This window comes from Pongo pygmaeus, chromosome 20, assembly GCF_028885625.2.
Source record: "Pongo pygmaeus isolate AG05252 chromosome 20, NHGRI_mPonPyg2-v2.0_pri, whole genome shotgun sequence".
NCBI lineage: Eukaryota > Metazoa > Chordata > Mammalia > Primates > Hominidae > Pongo > Pongo pygmaeus.
The window spans coordinates 39693025-39716461 of NC_072393.2; the positions used below are offsets into that span (position 1 = coordinate 39693025).

At 44.1% G+C, this 23437-nt stretch overlaps 1 protein-coding gene across 2 annotated transcripts in view; it reads left to right on the forward strand.

Moving 5' to 3' along the window:
- Window positions 1-12058, forward strand: part of UBA2 (ubiquitin like modifier activating enzyme 2) — a 41308-nt gene extending 29250 nt beyond the window's left edge. For both annotated transcript variants that reach the window (XM_054462891.2, XM_054462892.2), the window contains 5 exons: window positions 902-1057; window positions 2620-2716; window positions 6115-6220; window positions 9048-9184; window positions 11210-12058. In XM_054462891.2, coding sequence (XP_054318866.1) covers window positions 902-1057; window positions 2620-2716; window positions 6115-6220; window positions 9048-9184; window positions 11210-11391 — 678 coding nt within the window. In that variant the 3' untranslated portion in view covers window positions 11392-12058. The remainder of the gene's footprint in view (window positions 1-901; window positions 1058-2619; window positions 2717-6114; window positions 6221-9047; window positions 9185-11209) is intronic.
- The last annotated feature ends 11379 nt before the right edge of the window (window positions 12059-23437 follow it).

Genomic DNA, 23437 nt, shown 5'->3' on the forward strand with positions numbered 1-23437 from the left:
CTCCCTCTGTAGCCTGCTTGGCCTGGGCAGTTTGCTTCTAGCCCTTCCACCTACCAGTATTCATTGTACGGAGAAGCTATTTTACAGAGGAGGGCTTTAGTGTCTCTTGAGGGATTTAGTTCTGTATTCTCAGGGGAATCCATAGAGTACTCCTTTAGAATTCATTCCTCTTAGCAGACTCAACACTGCATTGTAGTCACAAGATAAAGATTTGTGTCTCAGCTTCTTGTCTTCTGACATTTGTTGTTTCTGTTGGATCTTGCTAGTGTTTTCTAAACTTTAGTAGAAGCAGGAGCTTGGAGCTTTTCTTAATTTCAGTGTAATTTGTATATTTGCCTTGGTTCTTAATTTTTTTTTGTTTAGTATTAGAGAAATGGTAAATAGGTACACATACTGCCAGAAATACATTTTTTTCCCTCATTATATAAATGTTGTTATAATCAGAAAATTTGGGAAGGCAGTGACATTGATTCTAGACATCTGTGAAAGGCACTACCGTTAACTGGAGAAATTAATGTGTTGGTCTTGTCAGGAGATTGCTTGGTTGATAAGAATAGCCTCAGGGAGGGACAGCAGCTGGTGATACAATGATGGCACCACAGATGAACATGCCTGTGCCCTTACTCTTGCCAAATTAGGTTGCAGAAGAACGCGGTCTTATATAATACAAGGAGATGTCTTTTCAGCAAGCCTAGCAAGCCTAGCCTTTAGCTGATTAGAAAAGAAGGTTGAAAAACCAGGCTCCTAAAAAGGTCATGATTTTCCTGATCCATTTTGCCATCTGGAAGGGAATTTTTAAGTCATTTTTTATTGGATATCTGGTAAACGAGATTTTAGATTGTATGGTGTATAAAATTATAGCACACGTTTCTGATTTCTGCCTGTTATTTCTCCTCCAAAGATTTTTTTGAATAAACAACCAAACCCAAGAAAGAAGCTTCTTGTGCCTTGTGCACTGGATCCTCCCAACCCCAATTGTTACGTATGTGCCAGCAAGCCAGAGGTGACTGTGCGGCTGAATGTCCATAAAGTGACTGTTCTCACCTTACAAGACAAGGTCAGTGCAAGGCCTGGGTCTCTTTTCCTTTTGCTTTTACAGTATTATTGTGATAACAAGCAAACACTAGCTGGTGACTCTGAAAAGGTCCAACTGCAGAGATGTGTTGCTGTGATTTACTGGGTTATTTTGCCTTCTGGATTCCTGCAGGCTTTTCTGTCTGTGGTTCCAGAATAAGTGCCTCACATTCCCAGAACGGAGTAGGAGTATTTGACTGGAATCTGCAGCACAGTGGGGGCACAGTATCACAGCAAGCAGAGGACTTCTTTGCTCTTTGCTTCCCAGGCAGTGGGTAAATTCTGTATTTTTTGACAAATAACAGGTATCCTTGAATGGTCCTCACTATGGCAGTGAGCAGATAAGTATTTGCATGCAGTGCAAAGTTTGCATTTCCAGTAGAGCAAAGCCCCAGTTACCAGCTTTGTATTAAAGGGTATAAGTAACTTGCAGAGTTTTGGTTTCTCTGCATGTTGGACAGTGCCCACTCCCAGGAAATTAGGGGGCTTTTGTTATTTCTGAGGTCTGAGTTGAGGCTAAGTGGTGGTACACACTTATCTAATATGACCTGATGCTGGTATGGTAAGTTAGTCCCTGAGCACATAGGGCATTTGCACACCTGGATTCACCTCTGGAGCTGAAGTGAGGGAAGAAATGGGGATTTAGGACATGGTCTGGTCCTTAAGTTCCTGTTAAATTGGCTAGATTTGTGTATTAGGGGAGGTTTTCTTTTTTTATGACCTGAAAGTGTCACTTTCCACTTTGGGATCACTTCCTATTGTTCTCTGGTTGTGACCATCATAATGCTACATATTTACACGCCTCTTGAGAGAGGAGGAAGTGGCCCTTCTCAAATAGCAGTGCTGCCTGATAGGGAATGGCCTTTCTTCCAGAAACTGGTTAGGCAGGACGGATTGATTTGAGCTTATGTTTTGGTCAAGGAAGTGGCAGGTACAGCAGTGGGTGGTTGCCCCAGTTTCTTTTCTAGGAAATAATTATCTTTGGTACCTCTTGATTCTTGAGCTTAAAGGTTATTCCTCTATTTGTAGGATTCTTAGACCTATAGAGAGTTCCTCCTTTCTTTTTTCCTTCTTTCTTTTTTAGGAGCTGGTAGGATTTAACAGAATATTATCACTTCTCTAAATGCAGGGAACGGGGAGACTTATCTGAGAGTCAGGTTAATGAGAAATGATTCCATCTATCAAACCCCTGCCATTACAGGGTTGGCACAGAGACTGAAATGAAATATGTCAAGTGTGTGTAGCTCACTACCTAATCTGCAGGGAAAGACAAAGTAGCAAGCGCCAGCCAGGGAGTTCCTAGTCCCCTGTTGGGATGAAGTTGGATCTGATCTGCATCAGTGGTCAGATGTGGGGATGGAATTCAGGTGAATCCCCATGGCTTTCCTGCTTGCTCTAAGGGATCTTGAAGAGTGACTTCGTCGGTTTCCAATAAATAGAAGGGGAAAGTAAGAGCCTTTATAGAAGTCTAGGATTTCTTATGATCTTTAATTACCTACGTTAATATTTTGAATCTTTTTTTTTTTTTTTTTTTTTTTTTTGTAGATAGTGAAAGAAAAATTTGCTATGGTAGCACCAGATGTCCAAATTGAAGATGGGAAAGGAACAATCCTAATATCTTCCGAAGAGGGAGAGACGGAAGGTATCATACATTGTATTTATTCACTCCTCTCATTGAGGAGACTGCTTGAAGAGTGCACATTAGTTGATTCATTTACTGTATGTGATACTCAGTATTACAGAGAGTGGCAGTGTTTGGTCATGGAAGTGCTCTTTCAAGGTGACATTGCTGGGGGTCATCACACTTCCAAGGAACCTCCTTGCCGGTATCATGGATCCTGGGAGCTAACCTTGTGATGAGAAGACTGTTCTGTCTGTCATATCACAGTGGGGAGGGTTCTAAGGCATTTGGAGATTTTTCTCCAAGAGTGGGGAAGCCTTGGTAGCCTGTTCCTACTATGTAGCAGAAAGATTATTGAAATTCAGTGCCTGGTTTTGGCTTTCTGATCTTTCCTTTCAAAAGTTCAAGCAGTTCATCCCTTTTGCTAACACATTTGCTATACAAGGTACAATACATTTGATTCTGTTGAAGCTTTCACAGTAAGGATTGCATCATAGTTATTCCTCCTTCAGACTGTACTCGTTGATCCCATACCTCCTTGGTCACTTTTGCAGCTCATTTCTTGAGTTGCTGTTCTCGTTTTTCCATGTCCCAGTTTTTGCCAGTGTACTGTTATTTTCAAAGGTTCTAGGCCCTGTGTTTTCCCTGTATATTGACTTAATTCATACCTATTTGTCCATTGGTCATTTATTCATACTTTGTGAGGTCCTGATGGCGATTCAGATGTTAAGCCTTCTTTAAATTCAGGTTTAGTGTCAGGGTTCTTCTTGGTTGTAGTTGCTTGTTGAGAAATTGTTTGGGCTATTAGGTCATGTGTAATTGGAGGCCATGTTTTGGCTGTGTGGTGCTCTATTTTAGGAGTCTACTTGAGTATTCAAGCCTCATTCTAGCCAGCTGACTTTTAAAAAAATGTTTGTTTGTGATTATTTGCTGTCCGTTAGTTGTAGCCAGCTCTTTCAAATGCTAGCTTAAAAATGGAAACTGGCCAGGAATCTCAGTGGCTTCAGCGTGACCCTTCTGTACGGAATACATGTGGTATGGAGGGTGAGACAGCACTTACCAGAATATGTGTGGAGTCCTGTATGACAGGCATAGTTTTGGGTGTTCATAAGTCAAGGATGAATAAGACAACAGACCTTGGCTTGAAGTGCCTTGCAACCTGGAAGGAGAAGGGAGATTGTCAACAGCTGGATTCAGCATAGTCCAAGGAAAACTGTAGAAAGAGTGTGTACACAGTACGAATCTAAGGAAAGTATATTCAGCTCTGTGAAAGGGAGGGGAAGTAATAGGAGAGGGAGTACTCTTGGGTCAGTGTTTGAAGTAGTAAGGACTCCCTGGACAAAGAAGAGAGCATTTAGACAGAATGAACATCTGTCTACAAAGGTGTGAACTTGTGAAACAACCTAAACTGCCTTGGAGTGGCCCATTATTTGGTTTCACTGGAAGTTGGGGTGTTGAGGGATTGGCAGCAGTGGTGAGGTTGAAGTCTTGTCATATGTGCAGTGTGTGTCTTCCTCCTCTCCCTTGACCCCTGCCCTCCAGAGGAAGGGGCAGTATTTCACTGCCACCTGCCACCAGGGTTTCAACAGGGGAGTAGCAGGGAGCTAGTTAGGGAGGAGGGGATTGAGGGATTTTTACTAAGGCAGAGGCAGGTGATAGATTTGAGATTTTCAAAGTCAGAACTTGGAGCCCAGTTGAGGAATAGCATTACAGTGTTAGCAGCGTTGTTAGGCGAGCACAAGACTTCACAGGTGATGCTAATTCACCAAAATGTGAACCCACATTAACTGGTTTTCCTTTTGAATGTGATGGTTCCAAGAGGTTTGCAGTCAGTGGAGATGTGTGAAAGCGCTTGGAGGTGGAAATCTGGGTAAGAATGCCAAGGGCATTCCTGGTAGATTAAAATGGTAAACTAAGCAACAGATCTGGAAAAAAACTAGGAGAAACTGTTAGTATTTTCTGGGTGTCAACGTAGGGAAGGCCTTTGTAAGCGTTTTCCTTATAAACAATGAAATAAATGTTAAAAAGCCAAAAAAAAGGGGGGGGGATTGAAAATTGAGATTATATAGAAAATTGGGCTTGGTGCACTGGGTCACAACTCTAATCCTAGCACTTTGAGGGGCCGAGGCGGGCAGATCACTTGAGGCCAGGAGTTTGAGACCAGCCTGGCCAACATGGCAAAACCTCATCTCTTGTAAAAATACAAAAATTAGGCCGGGTGTTGTAGCTGTAATGCCAGCACTTTGGGAGGCCGAGGTGGGTGGATCACCTGAGGTCAGGAGTTGGAGACCGGCTTGGCCAATATGGCGAAACCCCGTCTCTACTAAAAATACAAAAATTAGCCAGGCATGGTGGGGGGGTGCATTTAATCCCAGCTATTTGGGAGGCTAAGGCAGGAGAATCGCCTGAACCTGGGAGGTGGAGGTTGCAGTGAGCCAAGATGGTGCCACTGCACTCCAGCCTGGACAGCAGAGTGAGACTCTGTCTCAAAAAAAAAAAAGAAAGAAAGAAAGAAAGAAAATTAGGCATGGTGGTGCACACCTGTAGTCCCAGCTATTCTGGAGGCTGAGGTAGGAAGACTGCTCAAGTCTGGGATGCACTCTGGCCTGCGTGACACAGTGAGACCCTGTCTTAAAAAAAAAAATTGATTTGAATGGGGGAAAAGTTTTCAGAATTTCTCAGTTTGGTCCCCTTGAAGTAGTTTCGGTAGTTAAGTGTTTTAAGACTGAATTCCCAGTGTTTTAATGTTTTAGGGTGCTAGGGCCTCCATAACAAATACCACAACCCAGGTGGCTTAAACAACAGAAATTTACATTCTCACAGTTCTGGAGGCTGGAAGACCAAGATGAACGTGCTGGCAGGTTTGTTTTATTTTAAAACCTCTCTCATGTGCTTGCAGATAGCTGCCTTTCTGTTGTGTTACATAGCCTTTCCTCTAGGGGTGCACATCCCTGATGTCTCTGTCAAGATTTTGGGATTGATCGATTGATTGACTGGAGACAGAGTCCTAAAAATTTTTTTTGCTGCTCTGTTGCCTAGCAGGCTGGAGTGCAGTGGTGCAATCACACGCCTCGCTGTGTGACTCCTGGGCTTCAGGAATCAATCCTGCCCTGGCCTCCCAAAGTGCTGAGATTATAGATGTGAGCCACTGTGCCTGCCTTCCTCCTCCTATAAGGACATCAGTCAGATCAGATTAGAGCCCACCTTACTTGCCCCATTTAAATTTAATCATTCCTTTAAAAAGTCCTATCTCCAAATACAATCAGATCTCTGAGATACTGGGGATTAGGGTTTCAACCTTTGGATTTTGGTGAACGGGACACAATTCAGCTCATAACAGAGATTTAGCTTTTTAAAAAATGAATCTGACTGCTCTATGAAGATGTAACTGAAGTATCTAAATTACTCACGTTTCCTAGCTAATAATCACAAGAAGTTGTCAGAATTTGGAATTAGAAATGGCAGCCGGCTTCAAGCAGATGACTTCCTCCAAGACTATACTTTATTGATCAACATCCTTCATAGGTAAGAGCTATTAATATTTTAATTATAAGAAATTATTTGAATATATAAACTTTAGACAAAATGGAGGAAAAGTGTTTTCTTATCCTTAAACCCTGCTGTTCATTTGAAACTGTATAGTATATTTGGTCGAGTTGGTCACTGAGTTCCGTGATGTTTGACCTACAGAAAAATTTGAGGATTCAGAAATTGGCGGGGTGTGGTGGCTCATACCTGTAATCCCAGCACTTTGGGAGGCCGAGGCAGGTGGATCACCTGAGGTCAGGAGTTCGAGACCAACCTGGCCAACATGGTGAAACCCCGTCTCTGCTAAAAATGCAAAAATTAGCCGGGCATAGTGGCAGGTGCCTGTAGTCCCAGCTACTTGGGAGGCTAAGGTAGGAGAATCCCTTGAAAACCCGGGAGGTGGAGGTTGCAGTGAGCCGGGATCGCGCCATTGCATTCCAACCTGGGCGACAGAGTGAGACTCCAACTTAAAAAAAAAAAAGAAACCCAGAAATAAAAGAAATAAGCAAGAAATATTTGAGAGTAACTGTCATCAGTGGTGGCTGATCAGAAGGACCTAGAGTCCAGGTGTTTGAATAGTTTAAACAGGCAAATTCATTGTAGTAATTGAACTGGAATGAAACTATTAATTATTTTTCAAGGTTCTCTAGAAAAAAATATTTCTCCCATAAAACAAATCATTTCGTTTGTGATTTTGTGGCAATAACAAAAGAATATTGGGAATTGTCTGTACTGGCTGGGCGTGGTGGCTCACACCTGTAATCCCAGCATTTTGGGAGGTCGAGGCGGGTGGATCACCTGAGGTCAGGAGTTTGAGACCAGCCTGGCCAAAGGCTGGTGGTGGCGCACGCCTGTAATCCCAGAAACTTAGGAGGCAGAGGTTGCAGTGAGCCAAGATTGCGCCATTGCACTCCAGGCTGGGTGACAAGAGCAAAACTCCATCTCAAAAAAAAAAAAGAATTGTCTGTACAGATTCCTGAGTCTATAGCACAGTTAAGATAGACATGGCCCCCTACTCTGATATATTCATGTGTTGACCAGGGTGCATTTTTGCTCATGCTCATTGACATGGTGGAACTGTGCCTGACTTGAGATTTTTGGGTAGCATCTAACAAACATAAAGGGTTTAGTGGTGCTGCCACCTGCGTCCAGTTATTTTGTCAATATTTTCATGAGTATACAAACATGCATAGTGTTGGTGTGGTTATTTGGAGAGAACTACATTTCAGACTTTGTTTATAAAAAGCATAAAATGACAGGAAGGAGGCCAGGTGCGATGGCTCATGTCTGTGATCCCAGCACTTTGGGAGGCTGAGGCGGGTGGATCATGAGGTCAGGAGTTCAAGACCAGCCTGACCAACATGGTGAAACCCCGTCTCTACTAAAAATACAAAAATTAGCTGGGTGTGGTGGCACGTGCCTGCAATCCCAGCTACTCAGGAGGCTGAGGCGGGAGAATTGTTTGAACCGGGGAGCCGAGTTTGCAGTGAGCCGAGATTGCGCCATTGCACTCCAGCCTGGGCGACAGAGGGAGACTCCGTGTCAGAAAAAAAAAAAAAAAAAAAAAAAGAAATGACAGGAAGGACTGAATGTGAGTTATTAGTAAGTAGTGTATTTCACAGTTACATAATGGAGTCAAAGTGGTCCTGCTTCAGTTGGACACTAGTCAGATGTAAGTGGCATGCTTCTTTTCACTTGTGAAAGAAAAGACAGTGGAAGGACATGTACAATAAAGTGGAAATAACACATGGTATCTAAAAGAGGAGGCATAATTAGGGTTTTTAATCATATTTTTTAGCTCTCTGGGAACAGAACCCCACCCCTTAAAACATGTGTGTCTTTTGTTTGACTTACATGTTTTTGGGAGTTCATATACAGAAGCATGGTGTAGCTTGTAAAGATGGGGGGACCCAGAAATCATGTAGTTCTGCACATAAGACACCACATTACTATAGTTAAGATCACATTGTAGGCTGGGCGCGGCAGCTCACACCTGTAATCCCAGCACTTTGGGAGGCTGAGGCGGGCGGATCACAGGCTCAGGATTTCAAGACCAGCCTAGCCAATATGGTGAAACCCTGTCTCTACTAAAAATACAAAAAAAGTTAGCTGGGCGTGGTGGCACGCCTGTAGTCCCAGCTGCTTGGGAGGCTGAGGCAGAAGAATAGCTTGAACCTGGGAGGCAGAGGTTGCAGTGAACCGAGATCACGCTACTGCACTTTAGCCTGGGTAACAGAGTGAGACTCCATCTCAAAAAAACAAACAAACAAAAAAAATAGAAAAAAAGAAAAAGATCACATTGTAAGTGGAGGATGTAGTAACCTTTTTTTGGCATAGTAGCTGAAGAAATAATGTCTAAGAGTTGCTTTAGGCCACCAAGTTTTGGACCCAGTTTTATGCTTTAGCAATAAAAGTTATTTACTGTTTTAAAGAAACAAAAAACCAAAACCTTGCCCTGATTTGAAAGTGCATGTAGAGTTTTTGATTATCACAGAAATTTGTTGTGTACCGTCTTTTTTATTGTTAAGTTTAGCGTTTTGAAAATTAGAATCCAAGGTGGGTATGGTTGGCTCGCTCCTGTTATCCCAGCACTTTAGGAGACCAAGGTGGGAGGATGGCTTGAGCCCAGGATTTCAAGACCAGCCTGGGCAACATTACGAGACCCTATCTCTAATTTTTTTTTTTAAATAAAAATTAAAACAAAAAATTAGAATCCACATATTTGGTGTGTACATGGTGTATGCTTTGAGGAACAACAGGATTTCTCTGGTGCTCCTTTGCTTTGTAAATAGTCATAGCAGTGACCTGTGTGATTCTCCTACAGTGAAGACCTAGGAAAGGATGTTGAATTTGAAGTTGTTGGTGATGCCCCGGAAAAAGTGGGGCCCAAACAAGCTGAAGATGCTGCCAAAAGCATAACCAATGGCAGTGATGATGGAGCTCAGCCCTCCACCTCCACAGGTGAGTATGGCCCCAGCCAGCAGGTTGTTAAATGCTCACCAAGCAGGAGTAAAAACAAACTGATTATTAGGAACATTGACCATAAATCCATAAAACGACTAGAGGTGTGTATTGGTTTGGTATTGATTGTTGTAATGGAGCTTTGAATTTATGAACCATGAAGACATTTAAGGCTGGGTGTGGTGGCTTACACGTGTAATCCCAGCACTTTGAGAGGCCAAGATGGGAGTATTACTTGAGGCCAGGAGTTGGAGAACAGCCTGGGCAACACAATGAGAGACCCCCATCTCTACAAAAAAAAAAATTAACCAGGCATGGTAGCGTGTACCTGTAGTCTCAGCTACTCAGGAGGCTGAAGTGGTTCACTTGAACCCAGGAGTTCAACACTGCAGTGAGTCATGATCGCACCACTGCACTGCAGCCTGGGCAACAGCAAACAGCAAGACCATGTCTCAAAAAAAAAAAAAAAAGTCATTTAAGACCAGGCATCGTGGCTCACACCTGTAATCCCAACGCTTTGGGAGGCCGAGGCGGGCAGATCGCCTGAGCTCAGGAGTTCGACACTAACCTGGGCAACACAGTGAAACCCCATCTGTACTAACAATACAAAAAATTAGCCGGGCGTGGCAGCATACGTCTGTAGTCCCAGCTACTCGGGAGGCTGAGGCAGGAGGCGGAGGTTGCAGTGAGCTGGGATCGCGCCACTGCACTCCATCCAGCCTGGGTGACAGAGCGAAACTTCCAGCTCAAAACAAACAAAAAGTCATTTAAGACTGGGGGAAATTCTTATGGAAATTTCTTACAGAAAATAGGAACACTTTGTTATTTTTTGTTAATTGTTTTTTACAGTTTGAAATAATAGTTTACTAGTGCACAAAGTCAGCCTATGTAGTAGCAGGTTGGGGTTTTGTCTGCTTAAGGAGCAATAAATCCATGCATCTAACTATTTTGAGTGAACAGGTGCTTGGTAAGTATGGAATTTAGGCATGTTAGAGTTTCCTTGTCACCAATATGACTTGGGTATAGTCCTTTCCCCTGGATTTTCAGTGCTAGTGCTTGGTATTTTTCCAAATAACTGATTCTTTACTGTATTCTGATTTGAATATTTACTCCTCTCCCTTTCTTCCTTTAATTAGGAAACTAAAGGTTACCAAAATTTTACTTCTTTGTTTTCATTTCTTTGACCCTATGTCTGTAGCATTCTTTGGAATATGCTTACTCTTGGCTCTAATGTTCTCTTGAGAATTTTGGAGACGAACATTCATATTATGGCCTGGGTCATTGGTTTATAACCTGTTTTTTTCCCCTTACTGAAATTAGAAAGGTCCATCATCCTCCTTTGAGGAAGACACTATTTGGTAGATTTTCCAAAATCACAATTTGAAATGTACATTTATTGATTCTCTACTGTGGGTAGGTTTCCAAGTTTACAGCCATGAGTAAGATAGGTATTCTGCCTTTGATTTTGTTGGACGAGGAGATAAAACCACCTTTAGTATCAGTTCTGCATTGGGGATGGTTCCTGGCTTCATCCCCTGCTACCATGTAAGCTTGGGAAGTCATTCACTGAGTTTCCTTTCCTGGAAAGCAGATAATCATGTGATCTTCTTTATAGGGTTGTGATGATTAAATGAGTTGTCATATGCACAGTGCTCAGAACAGTTCCTGGCACATTGTAAGTGCTGTATTGTTGTTGTTATTGTTACCACTACCACCATTATTAGAATATGTACCCTCTGCTTTTCTGTTGGAGAATGTAGAGGTAGAATCAAGGATGTGTAATGAGTCCTTTGAGTTACATAATGCTTGTCACAATTTTTTGTTTTGATTAGAAAATAAATAGGTTCTTATCATATAAAACATTTAAAACAGTATGGAAATACGTAATGTGTAAAGTGAAAATGCAGCCATTCTTAAGTTTGGTGTATATTAGAAGAGTCAGCTTTCAATTATAGAAAATACTGGTGAGCACAGGTAACTCCCACGCTTTTACCCATTTTCTTTTTTCCTTTTTTCTGAAATAAGCTCAAGAGCAAGATGACGTTCTCATAGTTGATTCAGATGAAGAAGATTCTTCAAATAATGCCGACGTCAGTGAAGAAGAGAGAAGCCGCAAGAGAAAATTAGATGAGAAAGAGAATCTCAGTGCAAAGAGGTCACGTATAGAACAGAAGGAAGAGCTTGATGATGTCATAGCATTAGATTGAACAGAAATGCCTCTAAACAGAACCTTCTTACTATTTAGTTTATCTGGGCGGAACCAGATTGTTATGTCCTTTGTTCCAAAGGGAAAAAATTGACACCAGTGACTTGAAAATGATTCTGCTCCCTTTGAAAGCATTCATTTTGCTAGAACTGTTAGACACATTGCAGTATGCTGTATTGAAAGTAGGAATATAGTTTTAAAAACCCTTTGAACAAAGTGTGTGCATAACCAGTCATGAGATAAAACAATACAATGCATGCTGCCTTTTTAATGTAAATACCCTTAGGTATCATTAATAGTTTCAAAATATTGTGGTTTAGTAAAGTTGATACCTGGTTATAAATATTATGCCTTTATTTTTGGCTAGAAGAAGAATTATTTTTAGCCTAGATCTAACCATTTTCATACTCTTAACTGATTGAAACAGATTCAAAGTATCAAGTGCTATGCATTGAAACTTGTTTTTAAATGTTAAATGGCACTATGTATATTAATGTAAAACAATGTTAATTTACTCAAGTTTTCAGTTTATACTGCCTGGTATGTCTGTGTAAGAAGCCAATTTTTGTGTATTGTTACAGTTTCAGGTTATTTATATTCGATGTTTTGTAAAACTCAAATAACGACTATACTTATGGACCAAATAAATGGCATCTGCATTCTTGTTACACATGCCTGCACAGTTTCTGTTTCTGCTGCCTTATATCTACTGCAGGAATGCCAAATTCTTTCCATTAAAAAAAGAACTCGGCCGGGCACGGTGGCTCATGCCTGTAATCCCAGCACTTCGGAAGGCTGAGGCAGGTGGATCACCTGAGGTCAGTAGTTCAAGACCAACCTGGCCAACATGGTGAAACCCCATCTTTACTAAAAAAAAAAAAATATATATATATATATATTAGCCGGGCCTCGTGGCAGGCACCTGTAATTCCAGCTACTCAGGAGGCTAAGGCAGGAGAATTGCTTGAACGCGGGAGGCAGAGGTTGCAGTGAGCCAAGATTGTGCTATTGCACTCCAGCCAGGGCGATGAGTGAAGCTCCATCTCAAAAAAGGTTCAGAAGATCTCCACTGTTTGCCAAAGACGAGTACTTTCTTTTCTTTTTTCTTGGAGACTTCACATGTAGGAAGAGTACTTTGTAAAATAAAGCTCTTCCTGCGTGTGGTGGTGGTGCACATCTGTGTTTCAGCTACTCAGGAGGCTGAGGCAGGAGGATGGCTGGAGCCCAGAAGTTCAAGTCCAGCATGGGTAACATAGCAAGACCCTGTCTCTAAAAAATAAATAAAAGAAAGCTTTTAATGGCAGTGGGTTTTTTGTTCGTTTTTGAGATGAAGCCTCACACTGTCATCTGGCCTGGAGTGCAGTGGCACGATCCTGGCTCACTGCAACCTCCGCCTCCCGGGTTCAAGCGATTCTCCTGTCTCAGCCTCCCCCGTAGCTGGGATTACAGGCGCCCACCACCACGCTCAGCTATTTTTTGTATTTTTAGTAGAGATGGGGTTTCACTACGTTGGCCAGGCTGGTCTCGAACTCCTGACCTTGTGATCCGCCCGCCTCAGCCTCCCAAAGTGCTGGGATTACAGGCGTGAGCCACCGCGCCTGGCCTAATGGCAGTGTTTTTAAAATTTGGATTGTCAGCAGTTGGCCGTTGTTGAGAAAGTGTGTGACTTTGCCCAAGCCTAGTAACTTGGAGCCTTGGATTTGAGATGCTGGAGAGGGAGTCCTTCCTCCTTTCTGCAGTGTTTGTCTGGGTTGTCCCCTAGTTTACCAAAGTCCATTTTGAATGTACCACCCCAGCCCAACTCCAGCCTACAGGTAGTGCCAGACCGCCAGTAGGTGGAGTAGCACTGTCTTCCTGGTGCCGGACCTCAGAGGGCTTTGCCTCTTAGGGTACTCTTATCACTCAGAGATGGGCCTTGAGTTTTCAGAGAACAGAAACCTATTAAGCTGTTTCCCCTATTGTATTCATGTGCCCTTTGTGTTTCTGGCAATAATTTCTTTTATATTTCAACTAAATTTTAAATTTCTAATTCATGTATTGTTCTACTTTGTGTAATTTGTACTGTACCATTCAGCTTATTAACCATTACTCCTTGTTTTCCACCATTTGTAAATTCAGCATGTAATCAGAGCTTTCAGAAAAACCATGTTGAAGACTGGGTGTGGTGGCTCACACCCATAAGCCTAGCACTTTGAGAGGCTGAGGCAGGAGGATCGTTTGAGCCCAGGAGTTCGAGACCAGCCTGGGCAACATGGCAAAACCCCATTTCTACAAAAAATACAAAAAGTAGCTGAGCGTGGTGGCACTTGCCTATAGCCCCAGCTATTTGGAAGGCTGATGGAGGAGGATCGCTTGAGCCTGGGAAGCGGGGTTTTCAGTGAGCCAAGATTGTACCCTTGTACTTCAGATTGGGTGACAGAATGAGACCCTGTCTCTGAAAAGAAAAAAAAGTCAGGTTGACTAAGACTCAGCCTTCTGGAGCCCCAGAGTGGAGTGACTTTCACCTGTGAGCTTCATCTGCCTTTAGGTTTTTAGAAGGTGTTTAATTTTCCTCCAGAAAATAATTGGAAACTTAACAGAAATATGTAATATAAAATGAAATATCTTAGGATGCCATCTCACTCTTCAAACTTTTTATTCTGAAAAGCTCTCCAGAAATTTGATTTTGAAATTCTGTCCATTCTTTACACATCATCCTGCCTGCCTTTATTTTTGCAGTGGTGCCGTCATACGTCACTGCAGCCTTGACCTCCTGGCTTCAAGCAATTCTCCCTCCCCAGCCTTCTAAGTCCCTGGAACTACAGGAGCTCACCACCATGCCCAGCTAATTTTTAAAACTTCTTTTGTGGAGACAGTGTCTCATGTTGCCCAGGCTTGTCTCCAACTCCTGGCCTCAAGCGATCCTCCCACCTCAGCCTTGCCAAGTACTGGGATTACAGGCCCTGAGCCGCGTGCCCTGTCCTCACCCTGCTTTGTAGACACAGTTAACAATGTGTTTCTGATATTTTGTGTATGTTCTTTTGTTCTTTCCTATTTGAATGTATAGCGCATGATGATAAGTGCCAGTTAGGTCTGCGGAGTTGTTTCTAATTTGGCAGACCAGTGTTTTTCATCTTTGCATTAACTATTACTACCTTTTTCAGCAGGTTTGTTAGGAAGGCAGGTCTGACTACTAGTTGCAGGGATCCTGTACAACTAGACAGTGAACCAAAGCATATCCAAGCTTTCCCCAAGTCCCTAGAGGGTGGAGACACTTCAGATCTTGTGTTGTATTCATGGTTTTTCCATGTAAATTGTCTCACCAGCTGGGAGCTGGGAGTAGGGCTGGGAGTAGGGCTTGCAAAGGGAGTTTCTTCAACAGCTTCTTTTCACCTCCAGCCTGAAATATGGTGTTGACAAACTGTCTTCCAGCCTCACTGGGAACAGTGTGGTGACAAGTTTACCTAGAGAATCCATTGTCCTAAAGACTAGTGGCTACTCAGCATGTGCCATGAGAGGTTCCAACATTTTAACCCATTAATGAGATAACTGACGAGGCAAAGATCACTGGATGCCAAAACCTTTCAGGTAAAAGGCTGCTGAGGAACAGAATTTTAGCACAACACTCAAATGTTGCTGCACAGGTCACTTGCAAAAGGAAAACATCAATCTTTATTTATTTTAGAGACGGGGTCTCGCTCTGTCCCCCAGGCTGGAGTGCAGTGACGTGATCACAGCTCACTGCAGCCTCGACTTCTCAGACTCAAGTGATCTTCCCACCTCAGCCCCCCCGAGTAGCTGGGACTACAGGTGTGAGCCACCACGCCTAACTAATTTGGAAAACACAAATCTTCACAATGGACAGATCTGACTGCTGCCACCATAATCAAGTGATCAAACCTAGTGTCACTTATGGGACGGCCTGATGTTTCTGTGCTTCCTAAGATGATACCAAGAACACAGCAGTATCTCACCAAGAAATTATTGACTGGAATCTAACCAAGCATCTAGACCTCCAGCTGACAGGAAATGGAGAGGGTAGAGGAACAAGTTAACATTCAGAAACAAATCAGGTGAGCAGAATATGTGTGATACTCCGTAACTGCCAGGGCTCTTCAGTAAGTGTCATTTCAAAAAAGGAAGGAGTAGGCATTCTGGGTTAAAAGACGTTTAAGAGACAACCCAATACACAATGTATGAATAATTTTTTTGCATCCTAGTTCAACAAAATAAATGACTATAACAATTCTTGTAACAATTGGAAATTTGAAAATGGAACGAATATAGGTAATATAGAATTGTTTTCTTCAGTACGATAATGTGATTGTAATTATGTTCTTCTTTTTAGTGTATCATGGGCAAAGCTTCAATACCAGCACCTTTTTTATTTGAGACGGAATCGCTCTGGTGTCGAGGCTGGAGTAGAGTGGTATAATCATAGCTCAGTGCAGCCTCAAACTCCTGGGCTCAAGCGATCCTCCTCCCTCAGCCTCCCACGTAGCTGGGACTGCAGGTGTTACGCCACCACGCCTGGCTAATTTTTTCAATTTTTTGTAGAGGGGGTTTTGCTCTGTTGCCCAGGCTGGTCTCAAAGTCCTGGGCTCAAGCGATCTTCCCTCCTTGGCCTCCCCCAAAGTGCTGGGATTACAGTTGTGAGCCGCTGCACCTGTCTCAGACTATATGGGGAGGAAAACAGCAAAATTAACATTTATTGAACCTAGGTATTGTGTGTGTTTCATTGTACCATTCAGCTTTGAAAACTTTCATAATAGAAGTGAATATATATATATATGCACACACACACAAATGCATATGTACATACACAGGCAGTCTATTTTCCTTTTGTGCCTATTTGACTTTTCCAAGTTTTATATTGAGTATGTCCTATGATTAAAGTCAGAAAGACAATAAAGGTTATTAAACATATAAGGTGGAAAGAGAAAGTGCTAGTGGGATTCCAGGCTCAACACTGTTGAAGTCAGCTTTACCCATCCTTCTTGTTGCTAGGCTGTGACTTAGGAAGGATTCTCTTTCATTTGAGCCTCCAGAGAACTAAGCCAGGTGGTTCCCACCAGATAAATGGCCCACTCAGAGGCTGCCAGACAGCATTTAGTTGATGATAGATGTTCCTGAAAATTGTCCATCAGTGGCATACATGTCTGACGTGGACTTGGCCTACACCCAAGGAACATGGGCAAATGTAAGCCACTTACCAGCCTTTTGTAATACACAAAAAACAAAAATGTGGGCCAGGTGAGGTGGCCCATGCCTGTAATCCCAGCACTTTGGGAGGCCAAGGCAGATAGATCGCTTGAGGCCAGGAGTTCGAGACCCGTCTGGCCAACATGGTGAAACCTCATCTCTACTAAAAAAATAGAAAAATTAGCTGGGTGTGGTGGTGCACACCTGTAATCCCAGCTACTTGGGAGGCTGAGACATGTGAGTTGCTTGAACCCAGGAGGCAGAGGTTGCAGTCAGCTGAGATGGTGTCATTGCGCTCCAGCCTGGGTGACAGAGTGAGACTGTCTCAAAAAAATAAATACATGAATAAACAAAATGTGAAAAGTAAAGAAAACCCAAAAAGATCAGATAAGAAAAAATGTCAGCAGTTGTTTCTAGTCATTGTGACATGTAGAGGTAGGGAGGACCTCCTGTTTCTTTGCATTTTAAAGCAGTATTCCTGAGGTCTGTTTGACCATTTTGAGGGAGGATATATTTAGAGAAGTATTTTTATTTCACACTGGGAGCACATTATTTGCATTCTGCTCACAGAAGGAACATTTTCTTTTTCCTGCATCCAATTCAAAACACATTGCATCCAAAAGCTTATTTGAGAAATTTCAGAACTCAAACTAAAAAAATTAAAAATCAACAGTTGAGCTACAGGGCTACAACGCCACTGTGTAGTTTGGCTATGTTTTGAAGACAATTATCTCCTGGTAAAGTAACATTTTAGGAAGTTTTGCTAAATGTCTCTGACTCATGCCAGTTTTAAAAATTTTAAGTCTAGCAACAAGTGATGACTCACAGATCGGGGAAGATTCTGAGCAAAAGCTTTACCAGAACGTATAGCGTCTGAGAAGGTCCTCAGGCTTTGCACTTCAGAGTCTTTCAATGGTTTACTTTGGTTCTCAGATCAACCAATCTTAGGAAATTTAGGCACTGTGCAGACGATGTCATTCAGCCATTCTGTCAACACAAATTACATCCCTGCCCTGTGCAGTGTTGCACTCGGTGGAAAATGTTACCGCTGTTGCCAGCCTGGGTAGAAACCTTTGAAAGCACAATGAACTAAAGACTGGTGTGCGTGAAAACCCAACTCCTCATGTCATTTTGACAGCAGTAGGTGGTAAGTTGGAGATCTGAGTACCCACACCTTTTGTGCTGCCACACTGAGAGGCAGATGTCCCAGTTGGTTACAGCAGCAGCTTCCAGGAGGTTTGGAAGTCATAAACACCAACCTCATACTGAAAAGCATAATGCCAGGTTGGGCATGGTGGCTCATGCCTGTAATCCTAGCACCTTGGGAGGCTGAGGCAGGAGGGTCATCTGAGCCCAGGAGTTCAAGACCAGCCTGGGCAACATAGTGAGACCCTATCACTACAAAAAGTAAAAAATTAGCCAGGCATGGTGGCATGTGTGTGTGGTCCCAGCTACTTGAGAGGCTCAGGTGGGAGGATCACTTAAGCCAGGAAGTTGAGGCTGAGGTGTGATCACAGCACTGCAGCCTGGCCAAGAGAGTGAGACCCTGTCTCAAAAAATAATAATACCAAAAGCTCCATTAATCTGGGCATCCCCAAATAGGTCCTCACCATTGAGCTGTAGATTGGCTGGGGGTTTTTACCACGGTACAAAGTTTGGGCAGAAATTCCCATTCCTGCATGCATGGTAAGGCTTCAAGACAAGAAAAGAGGGCCTTTGCCAGATGCAGTGCTTTGCACCTGTAATCCCAGCACTTGGGGAGGTCAAGGCAGGAGGATTGCTTGAGTCCAGGAATTTGGGCAACATGGTGAAACCTCACTCTACGAAAAAAAAAAAAAATACAAAAAAAATTAGTTTGGCATGGTGGCATGCGCCGTAGTCCTAGCTAACCTGGAGGCTGAGGTGGGAGGATCACTGGAGACCAGGAGTTCGAAGCTGCAGTGAGCTGAGCCATGATCGCATTACTGCACTCCAGCCCGGATGACAGAGTGGGATCATGTTACAGACACACACACACACCAAACAGCAACAACAAAAAACAAAAACCCCCACGGAAACAGGAAGGAAGCAAGCTGCAAGTATCATGTCTTAGCCTTAATTCTTAGATTGGTTCCCCAATCTATCCAGGGCTTCAATGATCAATGCTTTGAATCTTCTTGCATCCTCAGAGAGGCCTAAAGGGGATAACAGGACCAGGAGAGATTGAAGTTAGACTCAATCTGGCAGAAAGAGTGGGGCCTCAGAGAAGAGGGGATGGAAAAATTCCCTTGGGTGCCCAGCCTGGTATTACATTTTTGAGTATGAGGTTGGTTTCTATGACTCTTAGAGCTCCTGGAAGCTGCCTCTCAGCCTGGCAGCACACAGGGTGGGTGCTCAGAGAAGAGGGGATGGAAAAAGCCCTCCCAGTGGATAGGACAGAACGTGCATCTTGAGCCTGGTGCTGTGTGTGGGAGGAGTGGCCCCCAGGAGCTGAGCTGGAAAGGTGTGTGTGCTTCAGGAGAGAGACTGGTGCCGGAAATTCGACAAGGGTAAAAACTGTCATAGGCTAAGGAGAAAGAAGTATGGGTCCCAGAAACTTCATGTGGAATTTGGCTGCCATTCCCCTTCCCTCAAAACCCATTATCCAGTCACAGCTGATTGACAAGTGGCCTAGGACTCCATGAGAAAACCCTTGAATTCTGTCAATACCTGGGGTCCATACAGTACAGACAATTAAGGAGGTCTGATGGAAGCTAGATTACAAGGAGGGGCATGGCGGGGGGGGGGCGCTCCTTAAAAAATCACCATTGTAGGCCGGGCATGGTGGCTCACACCTGTAATCCCAGCACTCTGGGAGGCCGAGGCGGGTGGATCACCTGAGGTCAGGAGTTCGAGACCAGCCTGGCCAACATGGTGAAACCCTGTCTCTACTAAAAAAAAAAAAAAAATATATATATATACACACACACACACACACACACACACACACACACACATACATAATATATATATACACATACATACATATATACACATACATATATATACACGTATATACATATACACACACACATACACACACACACACACACACACAAAAGTTAGCCAGGCATGGCGGTGGATGTCTGTAATTCCAGCTACTTGGGAGGCTGAGGTAGGAGAATGGCTTGAACCTGGCTGGGAGGTGGAGGTTGCAGTGGTTGCGGTGAGCCGATATCACGCCATTGCACTCCAGCCTAGGCAACAAGAGTGAAACTCCGTCTCAAAACAAAAAACAAACAAACAAAAAATCACCATGGCGTGGACAGAGTCTGGGTAGGGTTAGCTCCTGGGTTCTGGGAAGATGATGATGATGGTGGTTCAGGACATGGTGCAAGACTAGATTGAACATGTCCTGTTCCAGCCTCCAAGTGTGTCTTTGCTTAAACAAAGGGAAGACCAGTTAACCTGAGAGGATGATAAACTGGAAGCCACAGTGTAGTGAAACCCCTCCTTTGGAACAGTGGGACTCAGGCAGTGGTGTGTGGAGCCAGCTTATCCCAGCTTGTAAGAACTGGTTATACCCATTTCTTTCCAGCTCAGTTCAGTGGCCCCATATTTATAGCTTGAAATTGGCCATGCTGGGAGTATTTACACTATGGTAATTGGCAAATGCTACACATCAGGGCTCCTGATTTATACAAATTCCTCTCCAGAGAGCTGGTTGTTAGACATTTACCAGCATACCACTGGACTCAGGAGGAAAATGCCCAGAGAGAGGTGAACACAAAGAACATTCCTGCAACAGGGGAGGACAGAGGGGGCATCAATGGGGGCTGGACATTGAGTCCATGGACAGTGCTTTAAATCTCTTGAGAGAGCCCCATCCCCTTCCTTCTCCTGGACTGTGCATCTCAGACAGAAGGAGCCAGTCTGTTGAGATCACTCAATACCCCTGGAGTGAGGAGACAGAAGATGGGGTCAGGGGGACATTTGGGTAATGTAGAGATGAGACCCCACAATTCTGCAGACTGCTTCGAATCCACCTAACATCGCAATAGTCTGATTCCCAAGCCATTCATTAAATCTTTTGAATATAACTGCTTAATGTATTTCCCACTTCAAGGATGTACTTAAACTATTCTAATGGTAAATATCAAACATTTTAGGTTGTTTCTAGGTTTTGTGGTTGTCATTTATTACTAGTAGAGCAAGTAATAGGTTTTAGCTGACCCTGGATGTGAATATAGTTTAAATCTTGAAAGCTCTAAATGGGCAGGTGGGGAAAGAACAGTTTCTTCTTCTTCTTCTTCTTCTTTCCTCCTCCTCCTCCTCCTCCCCCTCCCCCTCCCCCTCCCCCTCCCCCTCCCCCTCCTCCTCCTCCTCCATTATTATTATTATTATTATTATTCTGGAGGCAGGGTATTGCTCTGTCACCCAGGCTGGAATGCAGTGGTGTCATCTTGGCTCACTGCAACCTCTGCCTCCTGGGTTCAAGCGATTCTTGTGCCTCAGCCTCCCAAGTAGCTGGGATTACAGGCGTGCACCACTACACCCGGCTAATTTTTTAATTTTTATTTTAATAGAGACAGGTTTTCGCTATGTTGGCCAGGCTGGTCTCGAACTCCTGAGCTCAAGTGATCCGCCTGTCTCAGCCTCCCAATGTTCTGGGATTACAGCAGTGAGCCACTGTGCCCACCCAGAACAGTTATTAAATATTTGACTTTATTGTTTTTGTAGAGACAGGGTCCTGCTCTGTCACCCAGGCCAGAGTATGGTGGCACAGTTATAGCTCACTGTAACCTCAGACCCCTGGGCTCAAGTAATCCTCCCGCCTCTGTCTCCCGAATAGCTGAACTACAAGTGCCCATCACCGCACCAGTTTAATTTTTTATTTTTTATTGTAGAGATGAATCTCGTTCTGTCATCTAGGCTGAAGTGCAGTGGTGCCATCACTGCTCACTGTAGCCTTGACCTCCTGGGCTCAAGCATCACCTTAGATTCCCAAAATACCTGGGACTACAGGCATGTGCCACCGTTAGCAGCTAAGTTTTAGTGTTTTGTAGGGATGGAATCTCACTATGTTTCCCAGACTGGTCTTGAACTCTTGGCCTTAAGCGATCCTCCCATACTGGCCTCTCAAAGCACTGGGATTACATCACACTCAGCCCAACAGCTGCCTTTAAATGCAGAGAGCTCCCTTTGAGTGTCTTTTCAGAAGGCTGGAGATCCTAGGACAGAATAGATCAGGGGTCCCCAACCCCTGGGCCACAGACCAGTATACCACGGCCTGTTAGGAACTGGGCCACACAGCAGGAGGTGAGCTGAGGCAAGGGAGCATTACCACCTGAGTCCCACCTCGATTCTCACAGGAGCACGAAGCCTATTGTGAACTGTGCATGCAAAGGACCTAGGCTGTGTGCTCTTTATGAGAATCTAATGCCTGATGATCTGTCACTGTCTCCCATCACCCCCAGATGGGACCGTCTAGTTGCAGGAAAAACAAGCACAGGGCTCCCACTGTTTCTATGGTATGGTGAGTTGTATAATTATTTCATTACATATTACAATGTAATAATAATAGAAATAAAGTGCACAATAAATATAATGCCCTTGAATCATCCTGAAGCCATTCCCACCCTCCCTATCCCTGTCTGTGGAAAAACTGTCTTCCACAAAACCAGTCCCTGGTGCCAAAAAGGTTGGGGACCGCTGTAGATTACCTAAATGATGTTGGGATTATATGACACGGTTGTGATTGGATTATTGTCTGCATTTTTGATAACTTCCCTTGAATAGATTTTTAGCAGCAGTATTACTGCTTCTAAGTGTTCGTGTTCGTTTGTGCGGATGCTGACACCACCAAACTGCTCTTCCCAAAAGGATATCCCAATTTGCACTCATACCAGTAGCATATGTGCAACTGTTTCACCACAGTCCTGCCAATATTGTAATTTTTAAATAGTAGATAATGCAGTCCATGAAATGTGATATGACTGAACTGGCTTTTCCTTTCTCATTAGAAAGGTAGACCATTTTTCATGTCGTGGCTTCCCTGGGTATTTGCTCTCCCAAATGCTGGCTTCTAGACCCCGCACGGAGGCTCATGCCTGTAATCTCAGCATTTTGTGTGGTGGTGTGCGCCTGTACTCCTAGGTACTCAGGAGTCCGAGGTGGGAGGATTGCTTGAACCCAGGAGGTCAAGACTGTGGGGTGTGTGTGATCACTGTGAGCTGTGATCACACCACTGTACTCCAGCCTGGGGGACAGAGCGACACCTTGTCTCAAAAAAACAAAACAGCGCAACTCCCCCACCCTCCGCGCACACGAAATGCTTGCTTCCACTTCCCATACCTTGGTGGGGCAGGGGCTGGAACTCCGCAGGCTATGGGAAGGTGCTGGGGTTAGCGGCCCCAGCGGGTGCTCAGTGGTGTTGAGGGCACACTGCCCTGGGCGGTCTGGCCGGGACAGTTCCCCGTGCGGGCTCCCTGCGCGCTGAGCCACTGTAGGCGCCTTCCCGAAAATCTCTGAGCAGAGAGGGCCTGGAAAACAGTACTCTTTCAGGCAACACTTTTCCTGGATCCATCAGGCCCTGACAGATAACGGTTTGGTTTTCTTCCCTAGAACCGTGTGACTTGTACAAGGGATTTTAGTTGTGTCCTTGGGCACGAAGCCCTAGTCACCTCTCGATTCCCCACCTATGTGGCCCCTATGGCCCCGCCGGTTTCAGGACCTCCCCTCGAAGCCTCACCCACCATCCTGGGTGCAGCTGCTGGAAAAGGGAGGAGTCCCCATATTTCACGGGGACTGCCTGTGATGGCCACAGGGGAGCCTCGCCGCCCACCGGCTCTCAGCCTGAGGCCTGCTTCTGGCCTGGCCTTGGGGGCCTGGGCGAAGCGACCCAGCGC